At 36.0% G+C, this 27895-nt stretch overlaps 1 protein-coding gene across 3 annotated transcripts in view; it reads right to left on the bottom strand.

Moving 5' to 3' along the window:
* ADAMTS20 (ADAM metallopeptidase with thrombospondin type 1 motif 20) overlaps nt 1-27895 on the bottom strand; it is a 202783-nt gene that overhangs the window by 106905 nt on the left and 67983 nt on the right. For 2 of the 3 annotated variants that reach the window (XM_043886575.1, XM_043886584.1), the window contains 7 exons: nt 25801-25884; nt 25156-25280; nt 23816-23856; nt 12935-13040; nt 10962-11108; nt 8979-9120; nt 6739-6843 (listed from right to left, as the gene is read on the bottom strand). In XM_043886575.1, coding sequence (XP_043742510.1) covers nt 6739-6843; nt 8979-9120; nt 10962-11108; nt 12935-13040; nt 23816-23856; nt 25156-25280; nt 25801-25884 — 750 coding nt within the window. Of the gene's footprint in view, nt 1-6738; nt 6844-8978; nt 9121-10961; nt 11109-12633; nt 12767-12934; nt 13041-23815; nt 23857-25155; nt 25281-25800; nt 25885-27895 lie in introns of those variants that run through there. The other variant, XM_043886594.1, reaches the window with a different exon arrangement.

Raw genomic sequence — 27895 nt, 5'->3', positions numbered from 1 at the left:
TCATACAGTATTTGTCTTTCTGCACACGTGCTAAGTCTTTTCAGTCATGTCCCACTCTGTGCGACCCTATAGACTGTAGCCCGCCAGGCTCCTCTATCCATGGGATTCTCCAGGCAAGAATACTGGAGTGGGTTGCCATGCCCTTCTCCAGGGGATTTTTCCCAAACCAGGGATCAAACCCTGTCTCTTAAGTCTCCTGCATTAGCAGGCAGATTCTTTACCACTAGCGCCACCTGGGAAGCCCATTTGTTTTTCTAGGAATGGCTTATTTCACTTAGCAATATGTCCTCAAAATTAATCCATGTTCCAGCATGTGTGAGAATTTCATTCCTCTAACAATTGAAAAATATTCCATTGTATGTATATATCACATTTTCTTTATCCATATATCCGCTGATGGACACGGGTTGCTTCCACTTCTTAGCTATTGTGAATAATGCAATTCTTTGGGATATATACCAAGAAATTTTTGTGTTAGGTTACATGTTTCCATTTTTAATCTTTTTGAGGAACCACCATTTTGTTTTCCTTTTGTTTTGGCTTACACTTGGAATATCTTTTTTCATTTTATTTTTACCATTTTGTACAATAGCATGTTTAAAAATGACCAGAAATATTTAAAAAAGAATCCTAGTCCTTTACAAGAGACAGTTTGAGAAGTACTCCACTCATTCTTTTTAAACAAAAATATTAGATCTCATTTCCTTCACCAGTTATTGTCCTATTTTTCCTTGAAGGAGTTGTCTTTGTTCATGGTCTAACTCTCTCCACCTCTTCTCTCTCAATACCCAGAGGCTTTCACATCCCACTTTCCACGAATCTACTCATGTGTGCATCACCAATGGCCTCCAGGACACCATGACCAGTGGCTAGTTCTGTCTTTGCCTTCTTTGACTTCTATGACATAGTGTGTGACATAGCTAATCATTCTGCCTCTTTGATACACTTTTTCTTCTCTTAGTTTCCAGGACCCCACACACTCTTGGTTTTCTTTTCTCTTTAACGATTTCTCTTTTGCAGTTTCTTCTTCCTTCTAACCTCTAAATGTCTCTGGGCTCAGATCATAGTCCTTTAGTCATCTGTTTCATCAATCACTCCCAGTCCAGATCTCTTTCCTGAACTCCAAACTCTATGGACAGCTGCTTCCTCGTTTTCATTTCAATGTCTAAGAGCCACTTCAAGGATAGCCTATCCAAAGTGGAACATGCCCCCTCAAAATCTGCCGAGTGGATCTCAGTTATCAGCCAAATACATAGTCATCCTATCTCTTCCTCCTCTAATATTCCATAGCTAATACATTAGCAAATGCTCTAGTTCCTTCAAAAACATATAAAGTTGACTTTTAATCATCACCTGACTTGAGCCACCAACATCTATTTTACTCCAACAGCTCCCTGAGTACATCTCCTCCTCGTCTACTCTTGGCCCTTAGAGTTTAGCCTCAAAAACTGTCAGAACAGCCATGATCCTTTTTTAACCTAGTTTAAAAATTAAATCAAATTAGGTGACTCCTCTGTCAAGTCTTTCAATTATCTCACTTTGAGTAACACAAAATTCTCATAACACCTGAAAGTTTTTCTAGTAATTCCCATGCACCTCTCTCTCTCTCTTCATTCCACTCCAGTCAAAATGTCATCTTTGCTCTTCCCTGAACACTCTAGGAAAATTCCAGATTTAGAAGTCTGGCTGTTCCCTTTGCCTGGAGCCCAACTCCCCTGCAATGTCCTCATAGCAAACTCCCTCACTTCCTTTAAAACAGCTCATTAGGCAATTTCCAATAAGATCATCCTTGACCATCATATTTTAAATTGCAATCTGTCCTCTCCTACAACACAACATCTAATCCCTTTTCTACTCTGTTTCTCTTATTTATGGTGCCATTATATTGTTTGTAATACTGCAGTATCCAACTAGAATATAAGCTACAGGACGGGGGCAGGGATCTTTCCTCTTTTGTTCACTGATATATTCTGAGTACCTAGAATAGTATCTGACATGTAGGAGGCCCTTGACAAATTTTTGTTGAATGAATTAATCCTATAACCAATATTATTAGCAGAAAAAAAAATGCCTTGTGCCCTCCATTAGAACAAGTCATTTAATATGAGAAAGCCATACTAGAAGTGAACAAAAACAAATCTCAAAATAGAATATACTGTGTGCATGTAAATTTTGTGGGCATCTTCCAGAAATGTTTAAATAATCCTGGCACATTCCCTTTTTATTTATTTATTTCTGAGGGAATAGAGCATGAAAAAGAATGTTATGTTGTTCATTGTGTAGTAAAATTAACTCATTGTCAGATGGGTTCAGCATGTCTACATGCAAACAGATTTACTACAAAAAGCGTTTAACAGACATCACCCATGTAAGATAGTCACAAGATAAAAGAACTAAAGGAAAAATTATAGGATATTTGTTTAAACTTTCCTTGAATAACAGGACCTCTTAATACTTAATATGGCTAATGCATAGGGGCTTACTATTTTCAGTTAATTTTTTTAAAGGGAGTTTATACCTAGCATGATTCACATTTTATGCCAAATGTCACCCCTACTTTTAATCTACATGGGTTTTAAAGTAGGTCTCAGTATCTCACCATATTTATCTGGATTTCAACAAACCCATGCTCCATACTGTCTCATTGGGGAAATAGTTAAGTGAGCTAATAAAAAAAGCTCAAAATTGATAATAATTAGGATAATACAAGTCAAAATAAGAATTAAATTCTATTTTGCACCCCCTAGAATGGCTAAAAGCTTGTTAAGGCTAACAAAATAAAAAATTGGCAGAGAATGCAGAACAATTCAAACTTTCTTATATTGGTTGGTGAGTCTAAAATGGTTCACATCCTTTGGAAAATAGTTTGGTACTTTCTTATGAAGTTAAACACACACCTACCCTATAACCTAACAATTTACTCAAGAGAAATACAAACATATGGCCACAAGAAGATTTATATAAGGATGCTCACAGTGGCTTTATACATAAAAGCCCCAAACTTGAAATGACCCAAATACCTATCAACAGAAGAATGGTAAACAAATTATAGCACAGCTGAATTAAACTGTAACATAAAAGAAGAAGTACAGATGCACACAATGATATGAATAAAATTCAGAAACATCATGTTGAACAAAAGAAGCTTGACCCACTAGCTCCTAGCCAAGAGACAGTATACTAGATAGCTTCATTTACTTTAAAATAAAGAACAGACAGGTGATGGGGCAAAGATAGCAGACCTTGAGTTCACCTCCTCCTAAGGACACACAAAAATTACAACTATTTATAGAGCCACTATCAATGAGAGTGACCTGAAGACCCGAAGAAAAGACTATAATTAAAGATATAAAGAAGGGATCACAACAAGATGGGTAGGAGGGAACATTGTATAGTTAAGACCCACACTCCTGGGTAGGCAACCTACAATCAAAAGAATAATTAGAATTGCAGAGGTTCTCCCCAAGGACCCAGAGGTCTAAACCTCACAGCAGGCTCCTCAGGCTGGGAGTCCTGCACCAGGAACACGAGCCTCACAGTGTCTGGCTTTGAATGCCAGCAAGGTTTACTTTCAGGAAAGTCAGAAAAATGTAGGAAACAGAGACTCCACTCTTAAAAGGGACACACACACACACACACACAAAAATATCACATGCTTCAAGACCCAGAGAAGATGCAGAAATTTGAAAGAAGCCTGGATCAGACCCATTTGCTGATCTTGGAGAGCTTCGCTAAAAGAAAGAAAGCATCTGGGACTCACCCTGGTAACACAGAAACTGACAGAAGGCATTCTAGGGAGCTCATCCCACCACGAGGACACGGCTACTGGCAAGCACCACTTTCACTCCTCCTGCTAGCTTACTAGCATCAGGACCTGGCCGCACTCACTAGTGTGCTGACACACATCTTGGGTCACCCCATGCCAAGCAGTTACCTGGGAGTGAACACAGACCCATCTTCCAGCCAGCCAGTTGCCATAGAACCCACTGAGACCCCAGCCACTCCAAAAGCTGGTCTTGCCCATGAGAAGGCCCAGGACCCAGCCCCAACCACCAGTGGATCATCACTAACCCCAAGGTTCCAAGGGATTTGCAGCCAGCCATCAGAGAAGATTCCACCCAGCAGGGGACAGGTACAAGCCCTTGTAACCCCTGGGCTCTGGCCATACCACCTGCTGGCCCACACTGACTCTGGGACCAGCAGGGCCCTGAAGCCAGGAACCCAGACCAGATTCAGCCACCAGTGGACCAGAATCAGTCTTAGGGCTTCCTGGGCCTTAGCCTACCCACCAGGAAACTAACACCAGCTCCAAGACATCCCAGGTACCCAGGGACCCCAGAACCCAGCTCCATTCACCATGGGCAACTACTAGCCAGATTCAACCACTAGTGGGCAGGGACAAGCGCCTAGACTCCCTGGACCCCACAGACACCATCTCTGGGAGTACCATGGCTCCAGAGCCAGCTGTGTAAAGACCTGGCCCACCCATCAGGAGGCCAGCACAGTCTGGGACACCCTTGGCCATCAGCGGGCTGGCATTAGCTCTGGGACCTCTTGGGAACCTCAGCCAACTGCCCTGGAATCGAGGTCCAACCACCACTGAGCCGGCACCAAGACCAAGCCTCCACTGACCATGCAGACAGCCACATCAGGACCCATCCAACCTGCAAGGGGCCAGCTGTCTCCACACAAGAATCTGGCAGCCAATAAGACCAAGAAGGCTGAAATCATATCAAGCATCTTTTCTGACCACAACTGAAATCAACTACAAGAAAAATTTTGCAAAAGAAAAAAATAAAACAGTGTGAAAGCTAAACACTGTGCTACTAAACAACCAATAGGTCATGAAAGTAATAAAAAAAATACCTAGAGACAAATAAAAACACAACAATCTAAAATCTATGTAATGAAAGCAAATGCAGTTCTATGAGGAACATTTGTAGCAACACACACCTACCTCAGGGAACAAGAAAAATCTCAAGTAAACCTTATACCTAAACCTTATTCCTAAAGAAACTAGAATTAAAAGAACAAACGAAACTCGGTGTTGGTAGAAGGAAAGAAATTATAAAGATCAGCAAGAGAAAAAATTAATAAAATAGATACCAAAAAGAGCAGAAAAGAAACTAAGATCAAAGAAACTAAGAGCTGATATTTGAAAAGATAAACAAAATTGATTATTTAGACCCATCAAGAAAATAAGGGAAGGCTAAAATCTGGTGACTCAGTGGTAAAGAATCTGCCTGCAGTAGAGGAGATCTGGTTCAATCCCGGTGTCAGGAAGATCCCCTGAAGGATGGCATGGCAACCTGCTCCAGTATTCTTGCCTAGGAAATCCCATGAACAGAGGAGACTGGCAGACTGCAGTCAATAGGGTCTCACAGAGTTGGACACGACTGAAGTGCCTAAGCAGCAGCAAATCAATGAAATAAAAAATGGAAAAGAAGTTACAACTGCCACCACAGAAACACAAAGGATCCTAGGAGATTACGATGAACAATTACATGCCAATAAAATGGACAACCTGGAAGAAATGGATGAATTCCTAGAAATGTACAATTGTACCTGATTGAATCAGGAAGAAAATATAAAAACACCAGTTTATGAAGTTCACTAGTAATGAAATTGAATCAATAATTTTAAAACCTCCCAACTCTTGAAAGTCCAGAACCAGATGGTTTCCCAAGTGAATTCTAACAAACATTTAGAGAAGAGTAACACTTACTTTTCTGAAAGTTGTGAAAGTCGCTCGGTCATGTCTGACTCTTTGCGACCCCATGGACTATGTAAGTCCTTGGAATTCTCCAGGCCAGAATACTGGAGTGGATAGCCTTTCCCTTCCCCAGGGGATTTCCCAACCCAGGGATCAAACCCAGGTCTCCCGCATTGCAGGCAGACTCTTTACCAGCTGAGCCACCAGGGAAGCCCATTCTTCTCAAACTATTCCAAAAAATTACAGAGGAAGGAATGCTCTGGAATTCATTCTACAAAGCCAGCATCACCCCGATAATGAAACCAGACAAAGGCATCACAAGAAGGAAAATTACAGACCAGTGTCACTGATGAACATAGATGCAAAAATCTTCAACAAAATATTAGCAAACTGAATTCAACAATACATTAAGAGGATCATACACTATGATTAAGTGGGATGTACTGTTCAATATCTGCAAATTAATATATGCAATAGATCACATTTCATTATCATGGTGAACCCAGTCACTTCACATCATGTTGGCAGATTTACATAAGTTTATCATTGATGCTAGAATGGATAAGATACAGTATGATTGACAGTTTGTATTAGAGATACAATGTATTCAAAAACACTAAAACCAATAAAGTTCTGAAGAAACCACTTAATACTTTCATTTATATTTCTCTGAATTTTTTAGGAGAAATGTATACAATGGTAAATCCTTAAATTTGGGAGTATTTCAGATATTTACTGACCTACTTATGGCTAGACACATTTTTAATAACAAGACTATAATATGCTTAGATAAGTAAATGTCCACATAATTATGTAACTATAATATCCATCTGCTTTATCTTGAAAACAGGATAAAATTTAAATTCTAATTCACTTGAAAACATACATCAAACAAATACAGCAAAAACATTAATTCAACTAGCAGAAGAAAATATGATGGTGAATAATGAAGCGTGCTGCAACACAGAGCAATCACATCCGTGGATAATCTCTTGATACAAAACTCACCCTTGGAGAAAACCTACCATCCCAGGACCACAGTTCGTTCCATCTGCGAGTGGCATGTGTTGAGTGCGACAGCCTTTGTGGACTCCTTCCGCACTGGTGCACCAGAGACGCCTGCATTGTTTCTGCAGAGTAAGAAAAGGCAGGCGAGCAAGAGTAAAAATAACACTACGACCCCCAGATCAGGTCAGTATCATGCATTGATTTATAAGCTGATCCTAGATACTTCCTGGTTTCATGGTCAGATAAGGAAACAATCAGTAATAATCTTTAACTAGGGCTTCACTGGTGGCTCAGACAGTAAAGAATCTGGCTGCAATGTGGGAGACCTGGATTTGATCCCTGGGTTAGAAAGATCCCCTAGAGAAGGGAATGGCTACCCACTCCAGTATTACTGCCTGGCAAATTTCATGGACTGAGGAACCTGGTGGGCCACAGTCCATGGAGCTGCAAAGAATCAGAGACAACTGAACAACTAACACAGATACACATAATAATCTTTACTAAGTCAGTCTTGGTCATCGATTTTCCTCTAAACACATAAAAGGGCAACATTTAGTTCTTAAAAAACTGGATTATCATCAAACACTGAACAATGGAAGAGATGACTTGGAGCGGAAGCATTCAAAATTACTGAGACAGTTTTCTCTCTTTGCAAGACATTTTTCTAAAGGATTTTTTGTTGTTAAATGTTATTCACAAGGAGTTTCCAAAAGTCCCTTTTGATCCAACAGTGGAATGTATGAATAATGTGCATAGAAAAACTGTATAATGTATACTGGTTTCCTATTTTATAAATATAATGCATACTTTCAATTCTTGAACAAAGGGTTCTGAAGTTTTCACAATATATGAAAATCCACAGAGGCTCACAGGAGCTATGTCCAAGATAATCCCTTTCTTTGAATTTAAATTCAAAGTTCATTCAGTGTCCAAGTCAGTAGGAAAAAATGCATTTTTTTTATAAAAAATAATTGAGGTAAATCTTCCCCTCTTCATAGTGGATATTTAAAGACATAAAAATTTGTTATTTTAAATTTAAGATTTTAGGAATAATATTCATTATATTCATTATGCTTTGTATGTCCCTACGCTCGCTGTTAAGTACCTTTCATTTATTCATCCATCCATTCATTCATTCATACATCATTCATGTATTCACTCATTCAACATTCAGTAAACATTTATATTTTTGGCTCCTATTATATGGCAGATCTGAACTAAACCCTGGGAATATATCTTTATTTATAATGAATGAACAAGGCGAGATTCCTGGTTCAATGATCTTCACAATCTAGTAGTATAGTAAGCAATTTGGCAAAGGTCTGCACAGGATTGAAGAAAATGAAATGCATATTCTGCTTGGAAAAGTAAGGCATGGAGTCACCAAAGTACTGACATTTATTCGAACTAAATCCTAAATTCACCCCCAAAAGAAGACAAAATCTTGGCTACAGATTCAATAAAAATGTCAACTCAACTTTTCCAGTGGAATTTTAAAGAATCTAACCTATGAAAAATCCTTGAAACCAATTATAAAGTAATGATTAAAGAAAACTAAACAATAGGCTCCAAATTTCATTCCTTTGGATTCAAATCTGTATAAAGGAAAATATAGTCTATGAAATTCTTGGGGTCTTTAATACAATTCCTTATCAAAGCATTCGCATTATCTCTCCCACCCACAAAACAACATCATTTGAAAATAACCATTTGAATGCTTTTAATTTTCATTAACCTGTATGTGACTCTGTTTTCTGACTGAGGATATTTCATAGGATTTTGTGAGAGTTAAAGATAATTTTTAAGTATCTAACAAAGTAAAAGTGAAAGTTAATCACTCATTTGTGACTAACAAAGAGTGACTCTTTGCGACCCCATAGACTATAGTCCACCAGGCTCCTCTGTCCATGGGATTCTCCAGGCAAGAACACTGGAGTGGGTAGGCATTCCCTTCTCTTGGGGATCTTCCCAACCCAGGAATCAAACCTGGGTCTCCCACATTGCAGGCAGATTCTTTACCATCTGAGCCACCAGGAAAGCCCACCTAAAACAGTACCTGGTGTATAATAAGTATTCAATAAATTATAGTTTCCCTTTTTTAAAAACCTCTTTCTGACAAACACCAAATTTTTCTAATATTTAAAAATCAAGATAAATTCAGCATACTACCTGTCCAAGAGAATAAAGTACATTTTGAAATATATCTTAACTACAACTTTACGGTAGTTTTCAAACAAAAGAACACAATTTTCCTTACTAAATAGGGACACACTTGTGATCCAGGACCAAACATAAGTTCACATTGCTTGTTTACATCATACATTAATCCAGGAAGCTGTGAAGATAGATCGTATATTCTTCCATTTGGTTTGTCAAGGAGACATTCCCCATGACCAGTACTGCAACGACAGGGAACAAAATATTGTGAATACACATGGATGTACTTCAGTGGAAGATTCTTTACCACATTTTTCTGTAGCTCTTCACTTTCAAAGAGAACAGCAGTATTTTTTCATAATTTAAAAACCAACTCACATCAAAGTCAATAAGAAAACCTCACAGTTTATAAAGGACTTATTCTATGTGTTTGTTCTCATTTAATCCCCACAACTGCCTTAAAGATAAAAAAAATTTTTTAAAGAATGATGAAAAATAAACAAAAATTCATCGAATATAACATTTAAAACATGCATTCCTATGTTGATCACACTACACTTTTGGTCTGCTTTACTATCCAACAGGAATGCCCTATATCTAATGTCCAATCTGTCAAAATGTAAAAAGTAACATTTTCAGATCATCTGAAAAAGTTCGTTTATAGTTGACAACAAAATAAAGGAATTTCAGAAAGTGCTATGCTGTCTCTGTCTCAAAGAGATTTCCTTAGGAAAAGAATGTAATGCAGAGTAAAGAATGCCAGCTCTGGGACTTTGCATTTGGGTGTCACCACTTTCTGAATTGCATGGTGTGAACAAGTTAGTTAGTCTCCCCTGAGTCTAAGACTTCTCAACTGCAAACTGAGAGTAGAAATGGCTGCCTTGCAAGTTTCTATTAAAGTGCATGATTTAATATCTTTAAAGCAGTTTGCAAAATAGTAGATAGTGGCAAAAATGTGTATTTGCTACTCCTAGTTTGTCAAGTAATATATAGTTTATGGAAAACTGAAAATGTTCAACCATTCCAACTCAGTTAAAAGCAACCATTTGTTCAACTTGAAATAATTAGAAGAAATATTTTAGGGGGAATTTTTTACTGGCTAGAGGGCAGAATAAATTTTGCCCAAAAATATGAACATGTAACTTTTAAAATACCCATTGGCAAGAATCATATCACCCCCTCCCAAAAATAAGCATATCTACTGGTATTTTTAATCAGCGCTTCAGTCAGCAATTGAACAAAGCTATATGCCACCATGTACAGATCAGCAACTATGTGCTATGCTTTTAAATCAAGTTCCCATAGAAGGATAAATAACCACTGCTAATCATAATTAATATATTCCAAAAGATGGTTTCATTCATTCCCGTAGTTCTCATAGAGATAGGTAAGTGAAACTGTATAAATTGGTGATTAGAATCTGTAGTAGAAAAAAATCAAACAATATTGTGTTTATACCAAAAGATTACCTGGAAAGAGTATGGCCTTGCTTTTAGAATGAGTTTCAATAACTAGGATAGAAACACCATTTGGATAAGCTGGGAAGCAGAGAAATGTAGCAGATGAAGAGGCAAGGCCAGATCAATCTGAATCTGAGCTAGCAGTAGCCTCCAAAGGACAGGTAAACCCAGAGACTCCACATCTCTTTAGGGAACTATTTGAAACATTCATAATTTGACTTCAGCTATTCTCTGTCCTTCAAGGACACCTCAAACTTGAGCCACTAAAACTCCTCTCAGAATATTACTTAGCAGCTTCTGAAGAAATACACAAGGAAATACACAAGGAAGCTTTGATTCCCATTAAGCATCCCCCTAAGAAGGAGTTTTTATCATAATAGGAGCCCAAATTTTTTTTTAAAAATGATAGCTCTTAATTAAATCCCCCACCAAAAAAATATAGTTAAGAATGAAATAATAAAACTCTTTTTCTTTAAACACCCATTTGTACAGTGGAAGCAAACTTAAATTTAAGTAATAAAAAACTCAACAGAGATTGAACTATTCTAAAAGAATACATGTTTCAAACTTTATAATCTAATAAATGTTCAATTATGTAACTAAAGTAACATGAAATCACTTACTCTAGGAATTCAGTGATATATTTCTGACTACATTTTGACCAGGTCCAAGGACTTGTGTGGTAATTTAAAGTTGGAGCCATGACATGATACTGATGTTTAATTCCAGTTTCCTTACACTTAAAACTATCATCGTGTGGAACATTAAACCTAAAAATAAAAATAAACACTTAAAAAAGAATAATAAAATGTATACAACATTAGAAACAGATCTCTTATTTTATAATATAATCTAAAATGCAGATCAATCTGATTATATCAGGATTTGTACTCTTGATCTCTTCATAAAGTACTGAAATGCTAAGGTTACCTTCATGTCTAGAAGTACATGATGTTTAAGAAATAGTAGATTATAACTCTGATCAATAGCACAGTCTGTTGCTTTGGTATGTCAATTTCAACAATCAAACTATTTGGATTCTGACTCATCTCATCACAATATTAACAAAGCATTCACATAAAAACAATTATAATTTCCAACATGCATACCCGAGGCAATGTGTGTGGGAAGATAAGGTAAAGGTTCTACCACAGTAACTTCCAGACTACTGACTATCACTACAGAATTAAACAACAAAAAAGCTTCTTTAATTCTTAATCCCATATCACTTTATGCTTCCCACCTATTTCACATGAAACAGCTTAACTGTTCTTTCTGGTTTATAATCATAAAGCGATGACTGATAGAACTGGAATAATAAAAATATTCCCAAATGGCAACCAAATCTTTACAAGGGCAATGACATTATATGATCAGCTGGCCAGCAACAGATTCTACATATTTTTTGAGGACCCCAGTAAAAATTACATTTAGAAGGAATATTGAAACCACTTGATTCAGTCCTTACCTGTCAAAATTTGTACTTAATATCAGTGTTTTAATTAAACTACTTACTGATATTCTAAACACACCTAAAGAGTTTCTCAGGAAGAAAATAAAAGGTAGTATCCTTTGCAAGAACACTGTACTAGTTAAGACCCTTGGTAACCAGCAAACACTGCCTTCAGGATGTTACCGCAATGCATGGTATACCTCGGGCATGCTGCCAAACCTGCTCTACTTCAGCAAACAACGTAAAAATCTGAGTGTGCGTTTGATGGGTGGTCATGAGATAGAACTATGTTACAGGAAACTGAGGAGGAACTAGCTTAATAAAAATTATATCTGCCTGAAATTATTCCAGTTAAATACACTAAGGATGTCAAGGCATGACCAGGAAAAGACAATGCAGTTCAAGAGAAGCATCTCCAGCTTCAATTCCTTATTAGCAAATAACAAAAAAATCAAAGGAGTACTGTGGGTACATAGGGAATCATTTTTCAGAGGATGAATTTCTAGGGGTTTCTGACTTTCTATGGGAGCTTCACGGGTATCTTGGGAAATCATGGCCTCCACATTCTTAGAGCATAAAACCCCAGGAGAATTTTTAATAATACAGGAACAGTTAGGAGTATTCCAAATGTTTACCAAAAAAAAAAAAACAACAACTATGGATCTGGGAGAAAAAGTTTTAAGAGAATATTTCAGTGATTAAGAAATTCCCACAGACCACATACTCTGTTGGGGCTCTGAGCAATAAAAGCAAGAAATGAATTGATACTACAAATATTTGGGGGAGTTCCCTAGAACCAGGGGACCCTACAGGCCCTCCCATAAGACGGTAGAGCACAGTACCTGGTCATGCATAGGATAACAAGGGATAGAGGCCAGAAGTGCTTGTCATATAATCCAATACAGTAAATGAAAGAAAAGAGTTCCAAAGTCCTAGTTCTTTGCTTAGTCTGTTGATCTGTGTAGCCTGTCTGACCTAACATAGATCACAAAAGAGCCAGAGTTAGCATTTCAGGGGTTAAAATTGCACCACTAATATTTTGTAAGGATATAAAGATGCTAATTACTCAGTTAAAGACAAAACTATAGACATCACGCAATGCTGTGTCGAAGGCTCACTACCGAGGCGACACAAGGTACTTACACATGACCAAGCTCATGGGCTATGGTGAAGGCAGCACTGAGTCCATTTTCTTCACTAATAGAGCAGCTCCGTAACGGGTCACACAGGGTACCTAGTTCTGCTAAACCTGGAAAATTTCATATTTGTATTTCAACAAAATGGGGAACAGCAGAATCACAAAGAAAGCACTAAAGCATTTACCACTTGGCATTACCACTTAGAAATAAATGCAGAGTTGACTGTTGATACTGCACAGATGTTTTATACGGCAAAGAAAAAAAAAAAAGAACAGAATGATTTATCTGTAGCTGAAACCATATACTTTTACTGAAGAAGATAATCCAAAATGTGGGATAAGCAAACAATTTTTTAAAAGACAGGAAAAACAAAAGGCCACAGGAAGAATGAAATTTTAGGCCACATTAATGTTATTAGTAGGAAAGGTAATGAATGTCTAAACTGGTAACAGTACTAATAAAGAAAACACTCCAGAACAATATAAATTATAAATTTTATTTAGTTTTTTAAAGCTTTGAAGCAGCATACACTTATTCAATTGCCATATAATAATTAAATGACTAAAAACATGTTAAATACTTAGAATAGTGCCTGGAGTTAATAGATGTTAAATAAGGTATGATAATGACATAATCATTGGAAGCACTTGATTTTGTAACCATTTCAGCAGTGGAAAACGTATCACACATCAAGATCTAGCCACTCATTTAAATCGCAACTTGCAACTGGAATTGCTGCTGAAAGATGATGACAATATGAACTGGCTGGACACCAAAGACAACAGTTACAACTGATATAGTCTTTTAATCTGGGATAAGAAATATAAAATAAATGCTCATAACAATATTCCATATTTCATCATCAAGTTAGCATTCCATTTTACTTTTTAAAATAACACCATGGCTTTTACTATTGTTATCCTTCAACATTTGCTTACAAATTTATATTCTCCTCCATGATGATTCCTTTGATTAAAAAAAGATTTTCATATATACAATAACCAGTTTCTTACTGTAAAAATTTTGCCTTTAGAAATTTCTTAATATAAAATAAACAGACATATTAGCTGCTGTGTTTTAGGTCTTTCCTATTACATGTGCCTAAAAAAAGAAATAGAAGTTAACTAAAGAATCTAAAAATACAGGAAAAAAGTCAGACTGAGTTCATTCACCATTACATTCTTAACAAAAATAAAAGATGTCCTCTTTCTGACTCTAATGCCAAAAAGCCTTGCTTGGGCAAAGTCCCCCCAAAAAGAACTTTTCCTTAGTTAGAATCAGGACCAAAGCAAGAAAGAAAAAAAAGAAAGATATTCTTTCTTTAATAGTCCTCTGAGAAAGAATGAGAGAATTATTATTTTCTTTAAGATTTTAAAATTCATACTGTATGGGCAATTTTTAGTCAATTTCGTATTTCTCCTTTGACAAAATAAGTTAAACTGTACACATTGCTTTTTAAGAATATGTGCTGTTCCCTTGCTCTCACTAGCATTTTCAATTTGCCTAGTGGCTCAGTCCCAATTGTACTATTCACTTACAGTGCTGGGTATTTGAAATACAATATTGACTCCATGGGTTTCCATGGTGGCTCACACCATAAAGAATCTGCCTGCAACGTAGGAGACACGGGTGCAATCCCTGCATTGGGAAGATCCCCTGGAGAAGGGAATATACCCACTCTAGTATTCTTCCTGGAGAATTCCATGAACAGAGAAGCCTGGCAGGCCATTCATTGCCCATGGAGTAGCAGAGAGACATGACTGAGTGACTAACACTTTCACTTTTCACTTTTTTCATTGACTCCATTACCACCCAAACTTTGCTTCATGCTTAAAGATGGATGGGACTTCCCCATAGCTCAGATGGTAAAGAATCTGCCTGCAATGTAAAAGACCCAGGTTTAACTCCTAGGTCAGGAAGATCCCCTAGAGGAAGAAATGGCAACTCCTTCCAGCTTAAAGATGGATATATTCTAAGTTGAAAATCTTAGTCACATGACATATCTGTAAAAATTAGCATTGCATATGATTAAAGATTAAGCTCAAGCATCTCCATTAGATAAACAAGACTAACAAAAATCAAAGTGAATGTATAGCCTCACAGTACCAAGCAGTTAGCTGAGAATTTATGCCTAGATTCACTCATTTTGATTCAGGGCTCTCTAAAACTTGGCAGAGATATTAATAGAATAAACTAGCACAGCTCAAATTTGACACATATTCCCTGTATTTGAAAGTGCAAGAAGCTGCACAGAGTCACCAATCTATCATCTTGAAGACTAACAACAATTTTTAACTTACTTTGTAAAATATGCCCAGAGACTTAGACAACAATACTTGCAAAAGGAGATATAAGCAGGAAACCTAGTAATTATTGCCAGTATCTTGTATTTGTTATTAAGAACTATTCTTAGTTATTTTTTCCACATATTTTAGAAGGGAAACTAAAATACTAAAACTTGGGTTAATACAAGTTGTGTAGCCTTGGGCAAATTATTTATCCTCATTTGTAAAATTGGAATAATATGTCTTCATAAGTTTGTTGTAAAGATTAAATGAGTAGTGTAGTGTTTGATACATAGGCACTCAAATATATCAGCTATCATTATAGTCACTGCTACTCTTGATTTCAAGGATAATAGGACTACTTTGATTTGCATAGTCTAAGTTTCTAGACATCAGTATGATTTATGTGCACAGGAGTAGCTGAAAACTGCAAAAAATGAATGGGGAGTGAATAACCCAAAATGTCTAGCATTAAATCATTTTTAAAAATAGAAAAATATAGCAAATATATTCATATTAACTTTTAGTATAAATATGTGAAAACAAGGCAAAGATAATCTAAGAAATATAGAACATATATGAGTACCAAGTCACTTCAGTTGTGTTCAACTCTTTGTGACCACATGGACTATAGACTGCCAGGCTCCTCTGTCCATGGGCTTCTCCAGGCAATAATACTGGAGTGGATTGCAGTACCCTCCTCCAGGGGATCTTCCTGACTCAGGCATCAACGCACGTCTCTTAACATCTCCTGCATGGCGGGCGGGCTCTTTACCACAAGCACCACCTGGGAAGCCTAGATATATAGAATAATACATCTAGATATATAAATATATCTAATTATATAGAATATATCTACAAAGTTAGAGAATAGCTTGCAAGGAGAAGAGAATGAGGTCTGTTGTAAAAATTAGAGTGGCAGGTGCCTGCTTCCACTTTTGTGGAAGATTAACTTCTAGACAGTCCTTCTACCACAAAGAAACACATCCAGTAATAAAAACTACTTTTTATTTATTTATTTATTCATTTAAAATTTTTCCATTTATTTTTATTAGTTGGAGGCTAATTACTTTACAATATTGTAGTGGTTTTTGTCATACATTGACATGAAAAACTACTTTTTAAATGAATATTGAGCTCATGATGTATGAGAACTATCAAAGCCCCACACCTCCGAAACCTAAGATATAGTCTCTCCCTGCCCATCTCATACCTAATAATGCATGCATACATACATATAAACAATTATATCATGTGAATGAAAGTCGCTCAGTTGTGTCCAACTCTTTGTGACCCATGGACTACACAGTCCATGGAATTCTCCAGGCCAGAATACTGGAGTGGGTAGCCTTTCCCTTCTCATGGGGATCTTCCCAACCCAGGGATCAAACCCAGGTATCCCGCAATGCAGGCAGATTCTTTACCAGTTGAGCCACAAGGGAAGCCCCACATGATTTATATCATGTGCAAAATCCTAAACGGCAAGCAAGGAATAGTAAGGATAGGAGTTACTCTGACAGCAAATACTGATAAAAGCAATATGATGCAGAGACTAAGAGCTTGCTAGAGGAAGCTTCAAAGTAGAGGATCTGATTCTGAAGTCTCTGCCTTAAGTCAGGGACCTTGGTTATTAACACCCTTCAGATTATAGCAAAAACAACTGAAAATCTCTCTAGAGAAAAGAACACTTTCTAAGCAGTCCACCACTAACCTTATGGATGATTTTTATAAAAATATGAACTTACACTTAGAGATCATGAAACATACAAACAAGTAAACACAGGAGAAAACGAGCAGACACCACACATTTGGCTATCAGATGTTTAGAATACGGTAACTGCCAAAGATGGAATATAAAATTACTCCAAATACAATGTTTCAGTAAATATGAAAGGCAACAATAAATATGAGCAAATATAAAAAGAGTATAAACAAAATAAATAGGCAGATTTTGAATAACAACTAAGTAGAATATTTGAAATTGCAAAACATGTCGAAATGGAAAATTCAGAGGATGAATGAAATACCAAATTAGATACAGACAAAGGAAAAAACAATAAAATACACATTAGAGATGCTGGAATAAAGCATGAAGGTAAAAAGAAATAAAAGGGTGGAAAACAATTATAATAAATGGAAATGGATTAACTTTGGTAGTAACAAAGATTATTATGGATATAATTTTTAAAATCCAATTATATGATGGATGTATCTAAAGAAATGAGACTCTGAAAAATTGAAACAAAAGATATATCCAGCAAATATTAAACAAGAAAGAGTTGGACTGGTTGTAGTATTGCTAGACATAGTATTATAAAAATAAAATTATAATGACTATATTTTCTTTAAAAAGCATTATTAGAGATAAAAAGTCACGATACAACTGCAAACAGTTCAAATCAAACTTATATGCGCCTAATAAGTTAATAAGTTAGCCCAAAAATAGATGAAACAAAGTATCTGAATACTGTAATTGAAGAAATTTTAATGTCAAATTAAAAATAAACAGTAACAAAGATATATTCATGTTTCAGGTTAGTGTCCTAGTAAGCAAAAAAAAAAAATAGTAAATACATAGTTGATTTGAACAGCATAAATTGATTTGACAGACATAGTTAAGAATACACATTCTGTGTGAACATACACAAACATTTTTTAATTGACCACATAATAGATGATACAGTTGAAGTCTAGCATGGAGGATTTTGAGCATGACCTTGGCTAGCATGTGAAATGAGAGCAGTTGTGCGGTAGTTTGAACCTTCCTTGGCATTGCCCTTCTTTGGGATTGGAATGACAACTGACCTTTTCCAGTCGTGTGGCCACTGCTGAGTTATCCAATTTGCTGGCATATTTAGTGCAGCACTTTGACAGCATCACCTTTTAGGATTTGAAACAGCTCAGCTGGAATTTCATCACCTCCACTAGCTTTGTTGCTAGTGATGCTTCCTAAGGTTCACTTGACTTTGCATTCCAGGATGTCTGGCTCGAGGTGAGTGAGCACACCATTGTAGTTATCTGGATCATTAAGACCTTTTTTGTATAGTTCTTATGTGTATTTTTGCCACCTCTTCTTAATATCTTCTGCTTCTGTTAGGTTCATACCATTTCTGTCCTTTATTGTGGCTGACTTTGCATTAAACGTTCCCGTGGTATCTCTAATTTTCTTGAAAAGAACTCTAGTCTTTCCCATTCTATTGTTTTCCTCAATTTTTTTTTTTTTTTTTTGGCATTGCTCACTTAGGAAGGCTTTCTTATCCCTCCTTGCTATTCTCTGGAACTCTGCATTCAGATGGGTATATCTTTCCTTTTCTCCTTTGCCTCTCTTCTCTTCTTTTCTCAGATATTTGTAAGGCCTTCTTAGACAACCATTAGCTTTTTTGCATTTCTTTTTCTTGGGGATGGTCTTGATCACTGCCTTCTGTACAATGCTATGAACCTCTGTCCATAGTTCTTCAGGCACTCTATCAGATCTAGTCCCTTGAATCTTATTTGTCACTTCCACTATATAATCAAAAGATATTTGATTTAGGTCATACCTGAATGGCTTAGTGGTTTTCCCTACTTTCTTCAATTTAAGTCTGAATTTTGCAATAAGGAGTCCGTGATCTGAGCCACAGTCAGCTTCTGGTCCTGTTTTTGCTGACTGTATAGAGCTTCTCCATCTTATATACACATAGAGAGAGCTTATATAGAAAACTTCCAGATGTACAAGCTGGATTTAGAAAAGGCAGAGGGAAAAAAAAAAAAAAAAGAAAGAAAAGGCAGAGGAACCAAAGATCAAATTGGCAACATCTGCTGGCTCACAGAAAAAGCAAGAGAATTCCAGAAAAACATTCGCTTCTGCTTTATTGAATACACCAAAGCCTTTGACTGTGTGGATCACAACAAACTGTGGAAAATTCTTAAAGAGATGGAAAGGAAACTACCTTACCTGTCTCTTGAGAAACCTGTATGCAAGTAAAGTAGAAACAGGTAGAACCGGATATGGAATAACAGACTGATGCAAAATTGAGAAAAGAGTACATCAAGGCTGTGTATTGTCACCCTGCTTATTTAACTTCTATGCAGAGTACATCGTGCGAAGTGCCAGGCTGGATGAAGCACAAGCTGGAATCAAGATTGGTGGGAGAAATATCAATAACCTCAGATATGCAGATGACACCACCCTTATGGCAGAAAGTAAAGATGAAATAAAGAGCCTCTTGATGAAAGTGAAAGAAGAGAGTGAAAAAGCTGGCTTAAAACTCAACATTCAAAATGCTAAGAACATGGCATCTGGTCCCATCACTTCATGGCAAATAGATGGAGAAACAATGGAAACAGTGACAGACTTTATTCTCTTGGGCTCCAAAATCACTGCAGATGGTGACTGCAGCCTTGAAATTAAAAGATACTTGCTCCTTGAAAGAAAAGCTATGACAAACCTAGACAGCATTTCAAAAAGCAGAGACATTATTTTACTGACAAAGGTCCATCTACACCAAACTATGGTTTTTCCAATAGTCATGTATGGATGTGACAGTTGTACCATAAAGAAAGCTGGGCACCTAAGAACTGATGTTTTTGAACTGTGGTGTTGGAGAAGACTCTTGGGAGACCCTTGGACTGCAAGATCAAACTAGTCAATCCTAAAGGAAATCAGTCCTGAGTATTCATTGGAAGGGCTGATGCTGAAGCTCCAATACTTTGGCTACCTGATGCGAAAAGCCAACTTACTGGAAAAGACCCTGATGCTTGGAAATACAGAGGCAAGAGGAGAAGTGGATGACAGAGGATGAGATGGTTGTATGGCATCACCAACTCAATGGACATGAATTTGAGCAAGCTCTGGGAGATGGTGAAGGACAGGGAAGCCTGTTGTGCTGCAGTCCATGGGGTCGCACAGAGTCGGGCATGACTGAGTGGCTCAACAGTAGACCAACAGGTGACATCAAAAGACTTCAAAGAATGGGCATCACATAGATCATGTTCTGCAACTACAATGCAATTCAATAAAAAACAGTAAATCTCGATACATTCATAAAATTTTAAATGCATTTCTAAATTAATAAGTATAGTTAATAAGTGAAGAAATCATGATGGATTTATACATACTTAGAATTTTTTAATTTTAAATGTCATTGAAAATATCTATAAAAACATGTAGGACATAGCACAATGATACCTTGAAGTAAATAGGTAGTCTTAAATAACAAAATTAGAAAAGAAAAACTTGGGGGGGGGGTGGTTTAAGCTAAGCAAGCATAAGCAAATTGGGGAAATATGAGAGAGAGAAAGCAGAAATTAAAGAAATAAAAATGAGATTAAAAGAAAGAGTTGATCCTCCAAAAAAATACAAATGTAATAGACAATTTTTCAGTGAAATTTATCCATTTAAAGAAGTTCAAAAAATATCAGAAATAAAATGAGGCTTGTAGACAGCTATAGACGAGAGTTTAAAAGAAAAATGCTATGAGAATAAGTTATAAATTTTACTACTGAACGAAACGGTGTAATATCTAGAAAAAACCGTTTTTAAAGCACATTCAAAAAGATTTTTTTTAAGTCTGATTATCCTTGGAGAAATTAAATGGTAAAGTATATCTCCACACAGGAAAGATAAAACCCAGATGGTTTTCTAGGTGTGATCTTCCAAGCTTTCAAGGTACAGATCACTCCAACACTACATAAAATCTTCCAGAAAATGGGAAAAGAAACAATATACTCCCAACAAATTTGGCATGGTGAATAAAACTTTGGTATCTGTGTCGCTGTTTCTACACTCATGACACCAACCGTCTCACTGTTCACACTGTCCGCACTTTTTGCTGAACCCAGGCTAACAAGGCGTGAGCTAAGAGGCTGGAAGGAGCCATAGGAACGACAGACACGTTTATTCTCTCCTGGCTGGCACAGTAGCCATAACACGGCCACTCTCCTGACTCACGCAGCAGTCGGAGCAGCAGCCACAACATAACCATAATGCAGCAGTAACATAGCCATGACATAACCTCATATAACATAACCATGATGCCACTCCAACGTAGCCCCAATGCCATAGCAGCTAGGGCTTTTATGGTGAAGCTCTGATGGGCGTAAGGCATAAAGCAGCTTGTGACCAAGTGATGCCCATGTGCAGTGCTATAAGTGATCTCAGCTGTTACATAGTTATTATTTACAAAACCTGCAGTGAGACAGCCTGACCAGGCCATCTTAGCTAATTTGCTCTCTCCTCACAGTATCAAAATCAGACAAATACAATCAAAGGAAGGTCATTTCACTCCTGAAAATATATGCATGGAATGAAATCTAGTGGTGTGTTTAGAAACAAAAAAAAGAAAGAAAAAAACCTAAATCAAGATTGGTTTAGTGTTACAAAACTCATAAAAGGAATTCATAAGATTAAAATAATCATATCATCATTTCTAGGTCTGCAAAAAATGTTTAATAAAAAGTATACATTTTATAAGTTTCAGAAAACTATGATAAGTTTATCAGCCAAGAAGAACCTGTGGCAAATATTGTTCCTAATGGTGAAACTTTACAAATATTCACTTTAAAATCCAGGAAAAAAAGGCTATCATCATCATTTCTATTCAACATTGAACAAGGTTTTTCCTCTTACTAAAAGACAAGGAAAAAAAAACAAGGAAAAGAAAAAGATTTTTAAAAAAGGAAAGAATATTACAAGGATTGAAGAAGGGGAAGAATAACAGCCATAATTCACAATGACATAAATGCCCACAGGTAAATTATGAGATTAATTAATGAATCAGTTGTCTATATTTAAAATCAATAATGCAAATAATTTGTCATATTTCTATCAATCAACATCATACACCAATACACTAATAAAAGAATTAAATGAAAGTTGGGCACGATAAACTCTGAAAGAAAATAATACATACTACTAAAAAATATTTTAAAAGACCTTCATAAATAGATAATTGTTTCATAATGACTTAACATACTGGTCTAAAATTTTTATAGGAGATCATAGGCCCAAGAATAGCCACAAACTCTTGAAGAAAATTAGATGACGTTATATACTCTATGAATTATGATGATTTATTATAGAGCTATATAATTTGAATTTATGGAATTGGTAGATGAACTAAATAAAAAGTATTGATTAATGAAATAGCAGGATGTTTGCACATGCCAGTACAAATAGAAATTTCCTATGTGGCACTGCAGATTCTAAGGAAAAGCATTGCAAATTCTAGGAAACTAATAAAAACATGAACTCAGGATATCCACACAGAAAAGAACTTTACAAAACTGGAGGCTTATTTGATACCATATCAAAAGAAACTCAAATAGTATAGAGATTTAAATGTGAAAGGACAAATTTTTAAATCCTTATGAGAAAACAGAATAATACATTCAGATTTTGCACTACAGAAGACTTAGAAGGCTATAATTTCATTAATAAGACATAAAATTTCTAACTGTAAAATTATAAATTCAGCTACAGTATACATTTTCATACAAACACAACAATAATCACTAAGGAACTAATCATTAAGAGATATTTACAATACATATAATCCAAAAAGGGTTTGGTATCAAGAAGTTATAAAGAACACTAAAAGGCATAAGAAAATGAAAAGTACTACAGCAGAAAAACAGGCAATTTTTTTTCATTTATTTCATTCCTCTCGGAAAAGATACATAAATGGCTAGTAAATATATAAAAAGATGTCCAGACTCATTAGTGACCAGAGAACTGAAAATTACTACTATAATGAAATACATTAAATTTAGATTGGCAAAAATGAGAAATTTGAAGATTCTTGTATTGATAAGAATATAATCAAAAGGAATGCTTATACACTATTGATAAAAAATGTAAATTGGTACCACTTTAGAAAATAATTTGGTATATCTTATAAAGTTGAACATGAGCACACTTAATGACATGAAATTCTAATCTTAGGAAAATGTCTTATAATAAAGTTCCTAATAGAAAAAAGCTGGAATCAGCCCAAATATTCACTGACAGAATAAAGACATGTGAACTGTGGTTGAAATATTGTGTAATAGTGAAAATGCATGAACTAGAGCTCAAAAATAAGCATACTCAAGCAATTTCTTTTAAGAATATATACAAGTGCTATAAAACTATTTTTCCAAAAAATGGAAGGAACAGGCACATACAAAATTTATGCAACTGGTTATCTCTTGGGGAAATGCAAGGGCTAGAATAAGGACTTAGAACAGGCCATAGAACAGTACTGCTAAATTTCTAATTCTTAAACCTAATTCATAAATCTGATAGTGGATTCATGGCTATTCATTTTCTTTTTCTTGCTTTAAATTTGCATATAAGTTGTTATGTACTATTTTGTATGGATCAAATGATACACAATAAAATACTTTAATTTAAATATGTCAAGCTTTGCACAGCACTTGATATTTAGTCATTGTTATATAAATAGTAGTTCCTAATATTCTTTAAAACTTATAGAGCAAAAATCAAATAATAGTGACACTATAATCATTAATCAAGACAACTAAACAAAATGATTAATATAAATTAAAAGAAAGATAATCTAAACATCATACTAAATAATTCAGTAAACAATTATATAAGCTATATTTACAAAATAACTTACCTAAAGTGTCGCATTTCTCTCTAGCTCCACAAATGTCTTCCCTTAAAACAAAAGATTTTGAAACATTTTCAGAAAATATTTTTGCAACAAGCCAAAGCAAAGATAAAAAAGCTTTAATTTTGACATGTCTGTTGCCCTAAAGTGACTTATAAGATCTAGTTCTCTCAAGTTCTCAATAAGTTTAAATCTAGAGTAATGCACCATTTTTGCATACCAATAAGCAAATAGGTACAGTATAAAAGTGACTGCTATAAACAGCTGAAGCTTAATCAATTTCAATGAAAAGCTTTCTTAATGTATTTTTCACCTCTCTGCCTTTACCTTTGCAGTAGTATATGTAATACTCTTTTCTTGATGTTTCAACATCATTACGAACTTCAGCTATTATTCTCTGCTGCAAAATAATGATGTTCTCAAATGTTACCAAGTTGCTTAAACTTTTTGCTTCTGCATTACTCAGTCTCTAACCATTCAATATGACAGTTCTCTAGTCTCTTTCCCCATGGTCTCCTCATTTTAGTCTGTTATCTCTGGCCATAACCTAGGGCATTCGAATACAGTGTATAAATGTGAGTCAATTCTGCTTTAGTTTGGAAAACAGATAAAGCACATGGACTGTGTCAGTTGTTTTACATTGACCGAAGGTTTTCATTTCAGGGTTCTAGAAAGTCAAAATTTCTCTGAGTCTGACCTTCAAGCAAAAGATTTTTTTCCCCTTTGGCCAACCAACCAAGCAAAACAAACTACAAACCTGGGATTCTTATACCATGACGGTTGCTAAAACAACAGTGTGAATTAACAATGTACTTGTAAAATAATCATTTTATAATAATAGCAGCTCTTTCATATAAATAAACAGGGTTGAGAAAAAGCCTAGCAAAAGCAGCCCGGTAATTAGATACACACTAAGCAGATAGATTTTTTTCTTAAAGTATAAGGAGTCCAAAATAAACTCAGAGGCTTTCTTTACCAAGCGACTGGAAGGTCAAATAGGGAAGAAACAAAATGCATTCTCAGTTCCATAACTATGTTAATTTTCAAATAATTTTCCTAATTCTGTTATTCTGTCACTAACATAATAAGGAAATCATTTTGTTTAGGTCAAGCCATTACTTAGCAACCTACTGCTGCTAATTTCCTAAGGAAATCAGGCCAGTGCTCTGGTCTGAAAGAAACAGAAGAATGCTTTCATTCAAGGGTATCTTTCATAATACAAGTTCTCTCTCAAGAACACTACTATGTACTACTGAGCGAGAATTAAGGTAACAAGAAGCACTAGTGACCATGCAGGAGAGAAAGGGTAAGCGATTTCATTGGAAGGGTTATTTCTAGAACTGTACCTTGTAATAAGAACAGCAGTATCATGGTGGGATGGGTGGGCATCATCAAGAACATTCTGAGTTTGTTGCCATAAACAGAAGTTGCGTAACGTGGTCGCTGCATTAAAACTGATGACTGGTCCTTCCTACGCACAAAAAAAATCAACAATTCAATATCACATCAAAACATTCATGCCCTCTCCCTTCCAAACTTGTCAGTGTTTATGCAATTCATTAAATAGCATTTTTATTGGCAAATGAAGAAGTCACTTCATTGCTCCCTCATACCTCAAGCATATTTTAGCAATCCTTAAAATGTTGCGATCAAAACAGAATTGAATTAGATGCTTCTCAGTGTAAGCATCCAATATTTTGGATCAAAAAATAACTTCTAAAAATTACCATATTTTAAAACTAACAGTAAAATTATAAAAAGTGAATACCTGATTGTTATCAACCTTAACTTTTTAAATTGTTTATTACTTTCTGTGACTTCCTCTGTTGTCATTTCATTTCCATCATGATGGAAAAAGTCAACCTCATTCCCTTCTGAATCAAGATTTTTGACATGTATTTTTCAATTATCCCATTTCATGATCGACATACATATATTCCTGCTAAGAGCCTACTACAACTAGAAATATTACTTTTAGAACTGTTTCTTACCTGCTCATCATGAATTATAACTAATTTTACAATTACTATGTTTATAAGATTTCCAATACTTGAGTCCTTGTAGATTGCTGCAACCTGCAAGGAAAAAGTATAAGATTTGATGCCTAAAATCAATACTTTTTTCTCAAAAGGAAATTAAAAGCAATCTCCAGCATCAATTCTCCAATTCAGTTGCACACTGGAATCTCCTAGGGAGCTTTTCATAAACCTTAAAGTTCAGGCCACATCCCCCCTTATCAACTAAATCAGAATCTCTAGGGTTGAGACCCAGGCATCAGTATCTTTTAAAACTCCCTGGCATTTTTCTGATTCCGGAAGCTAAGTTTGAGAAACAGTATCCTAAATCTTGTTACTGAGATTAATCCATTGATCAGCAGCATCCATATCACCTAGAACTGATTAGAAATACAAACTCTCAGGCCCCACCTGGACAAGTGAGTCAGAATCTTTAGTTTAATAAGATCTTCAAGGCATCTGAATATGCACTGGGGCTTGGAAATACTGTTCTAGATGATTCGGCAAAAAATTCACTCTATTCTATGTCACAATTCACAATTTATGTGTTCAAAATACTCCATAAAAATAAACAAATAAATTTTACCTATTCTTTGGTAGTTTTACCTAATCTTTCTTGTCATGGTTGGATATTTTCAATTCTGAATATGCTTATGGTTTTTAATTGCTTAGCACCATTAGAATCCATGGAGACAAATTCAAGAATCACAGAGTCATCAGTTCAGTTCAAGCACTCAGTTGTGTCCAACTCTTTGTGACCCCATGGACTATGGCACACCAGGCTTCCCTGTATATCACCAACTCCTGGAGCTTGCTCAGACTCATGTCCATCGAGTCAGCAAAGAGCCACAGAAGAAGTCACAATCTGGTCTTCCACTCTCAAAAACTGGAGAGTGCAATTCTACAAGGGACTCTGCATGGGCTCAGTTTGTGGCTCATAGTGAAAGTGTTGTACAATTCACCAATTAATATCCTCCTCTTACAGCCACCATGGAGGCTGTCAGACAGCAAGAGTGTATTCCATGACCAACACCTCTGCCTAGGATTTCTGTAGAGATACACCTTTCCGGAGCTGGGCCACCTATGCCATGAAAATTGCTTCTGAATGTGGATCACCATCTCCTGGACCACTGCCCAAATGAAGACAGCAATTCCTTCAGGTGGTGCTACTTCTTTCATTTATTTAATTAATATTCAGCAACTATTCCTTCCTTTGTTGGCTACAGACCCAAAGACAGGGAAGAGAAGATGGTCCCTGACCTTGTGGAGCTTAGTTTCCTAGAAGTACCAGTAGTGGAGCCCTGATCCGATCAGCCAAAGTTGCTTCAACATAATGAATAACATGAGAACCATCAGAACCAGACCCCAAAGCATCTCTGGAAATGCTGACCCTGTAGGTCAGCATGAACTTAAATAAATTTTCTAGCATTTTTCCTATTGTTTTAGCTATACAACCACAAATACAGATTAACCATTTTACCTGCAGTGATGTCTTTCGTTCTAGCATTTTTTTGGTAAGAGTGATGGTCACCCCAGTGGAGTTAAGAGTTCAGTTAAACAGAGACAGGCAGATGACTGGCAATTTCAAACTGGTGGGCTAGTATTGCAGTATTGCTCACTTTAAAATGGCAGCTGTGGAAAAATCTATGGCTGAACTAATATATAGAGAGTTACATGCAAAATGATCATCTATTGTAAAAAACAAAGTATATCCATATGTGTGCCTCTGAGTTATCCTCTGATCATGTGAGGTTAAAAGTAGATGCTTCCCTAAGTCAAACTAGAAGGTAAACAAAGCACCTCAAATGTAGGCACAAAGGCTCTTTTAATGAAAGCCAATTGCAAAGACTTGTCACTGGCCAGCATGCATTCCTGGTCCTCCAGAGAAAAAAGCTTAGGCACTGTGAAGTATCTAAATGAGTAATTTATCTATGCATTGCCTGAAATGTGCTGCCTACAAATGACAATCTGGATATATAATATAAACTATAAAATAACCACAAAAATGTTTTCAGTTTCAGAAGGAAACAGATGTGGCTCCTTGATTGAAAAGTGACCAACCAACCAGCTA

This window comes from Cervus elaphus, chromosome 3 (genome assembly GCF_910594005.1).
Source record: "Cervus elaphus chromosome 3, mCerEla1.1, whole genome shotgun sequence".
Lineage (NCBI taxonomy): Eukaryota > Metazoa > Chordata > Mammalia > Artiodactyla > Cervidae > Cervus > Cervus elaphus.
The sequence above is the reverse complement of the archived record's forward strand: the minus strand, read 5'-3'. Positions and strand labels throughout refer to the sequence as shown.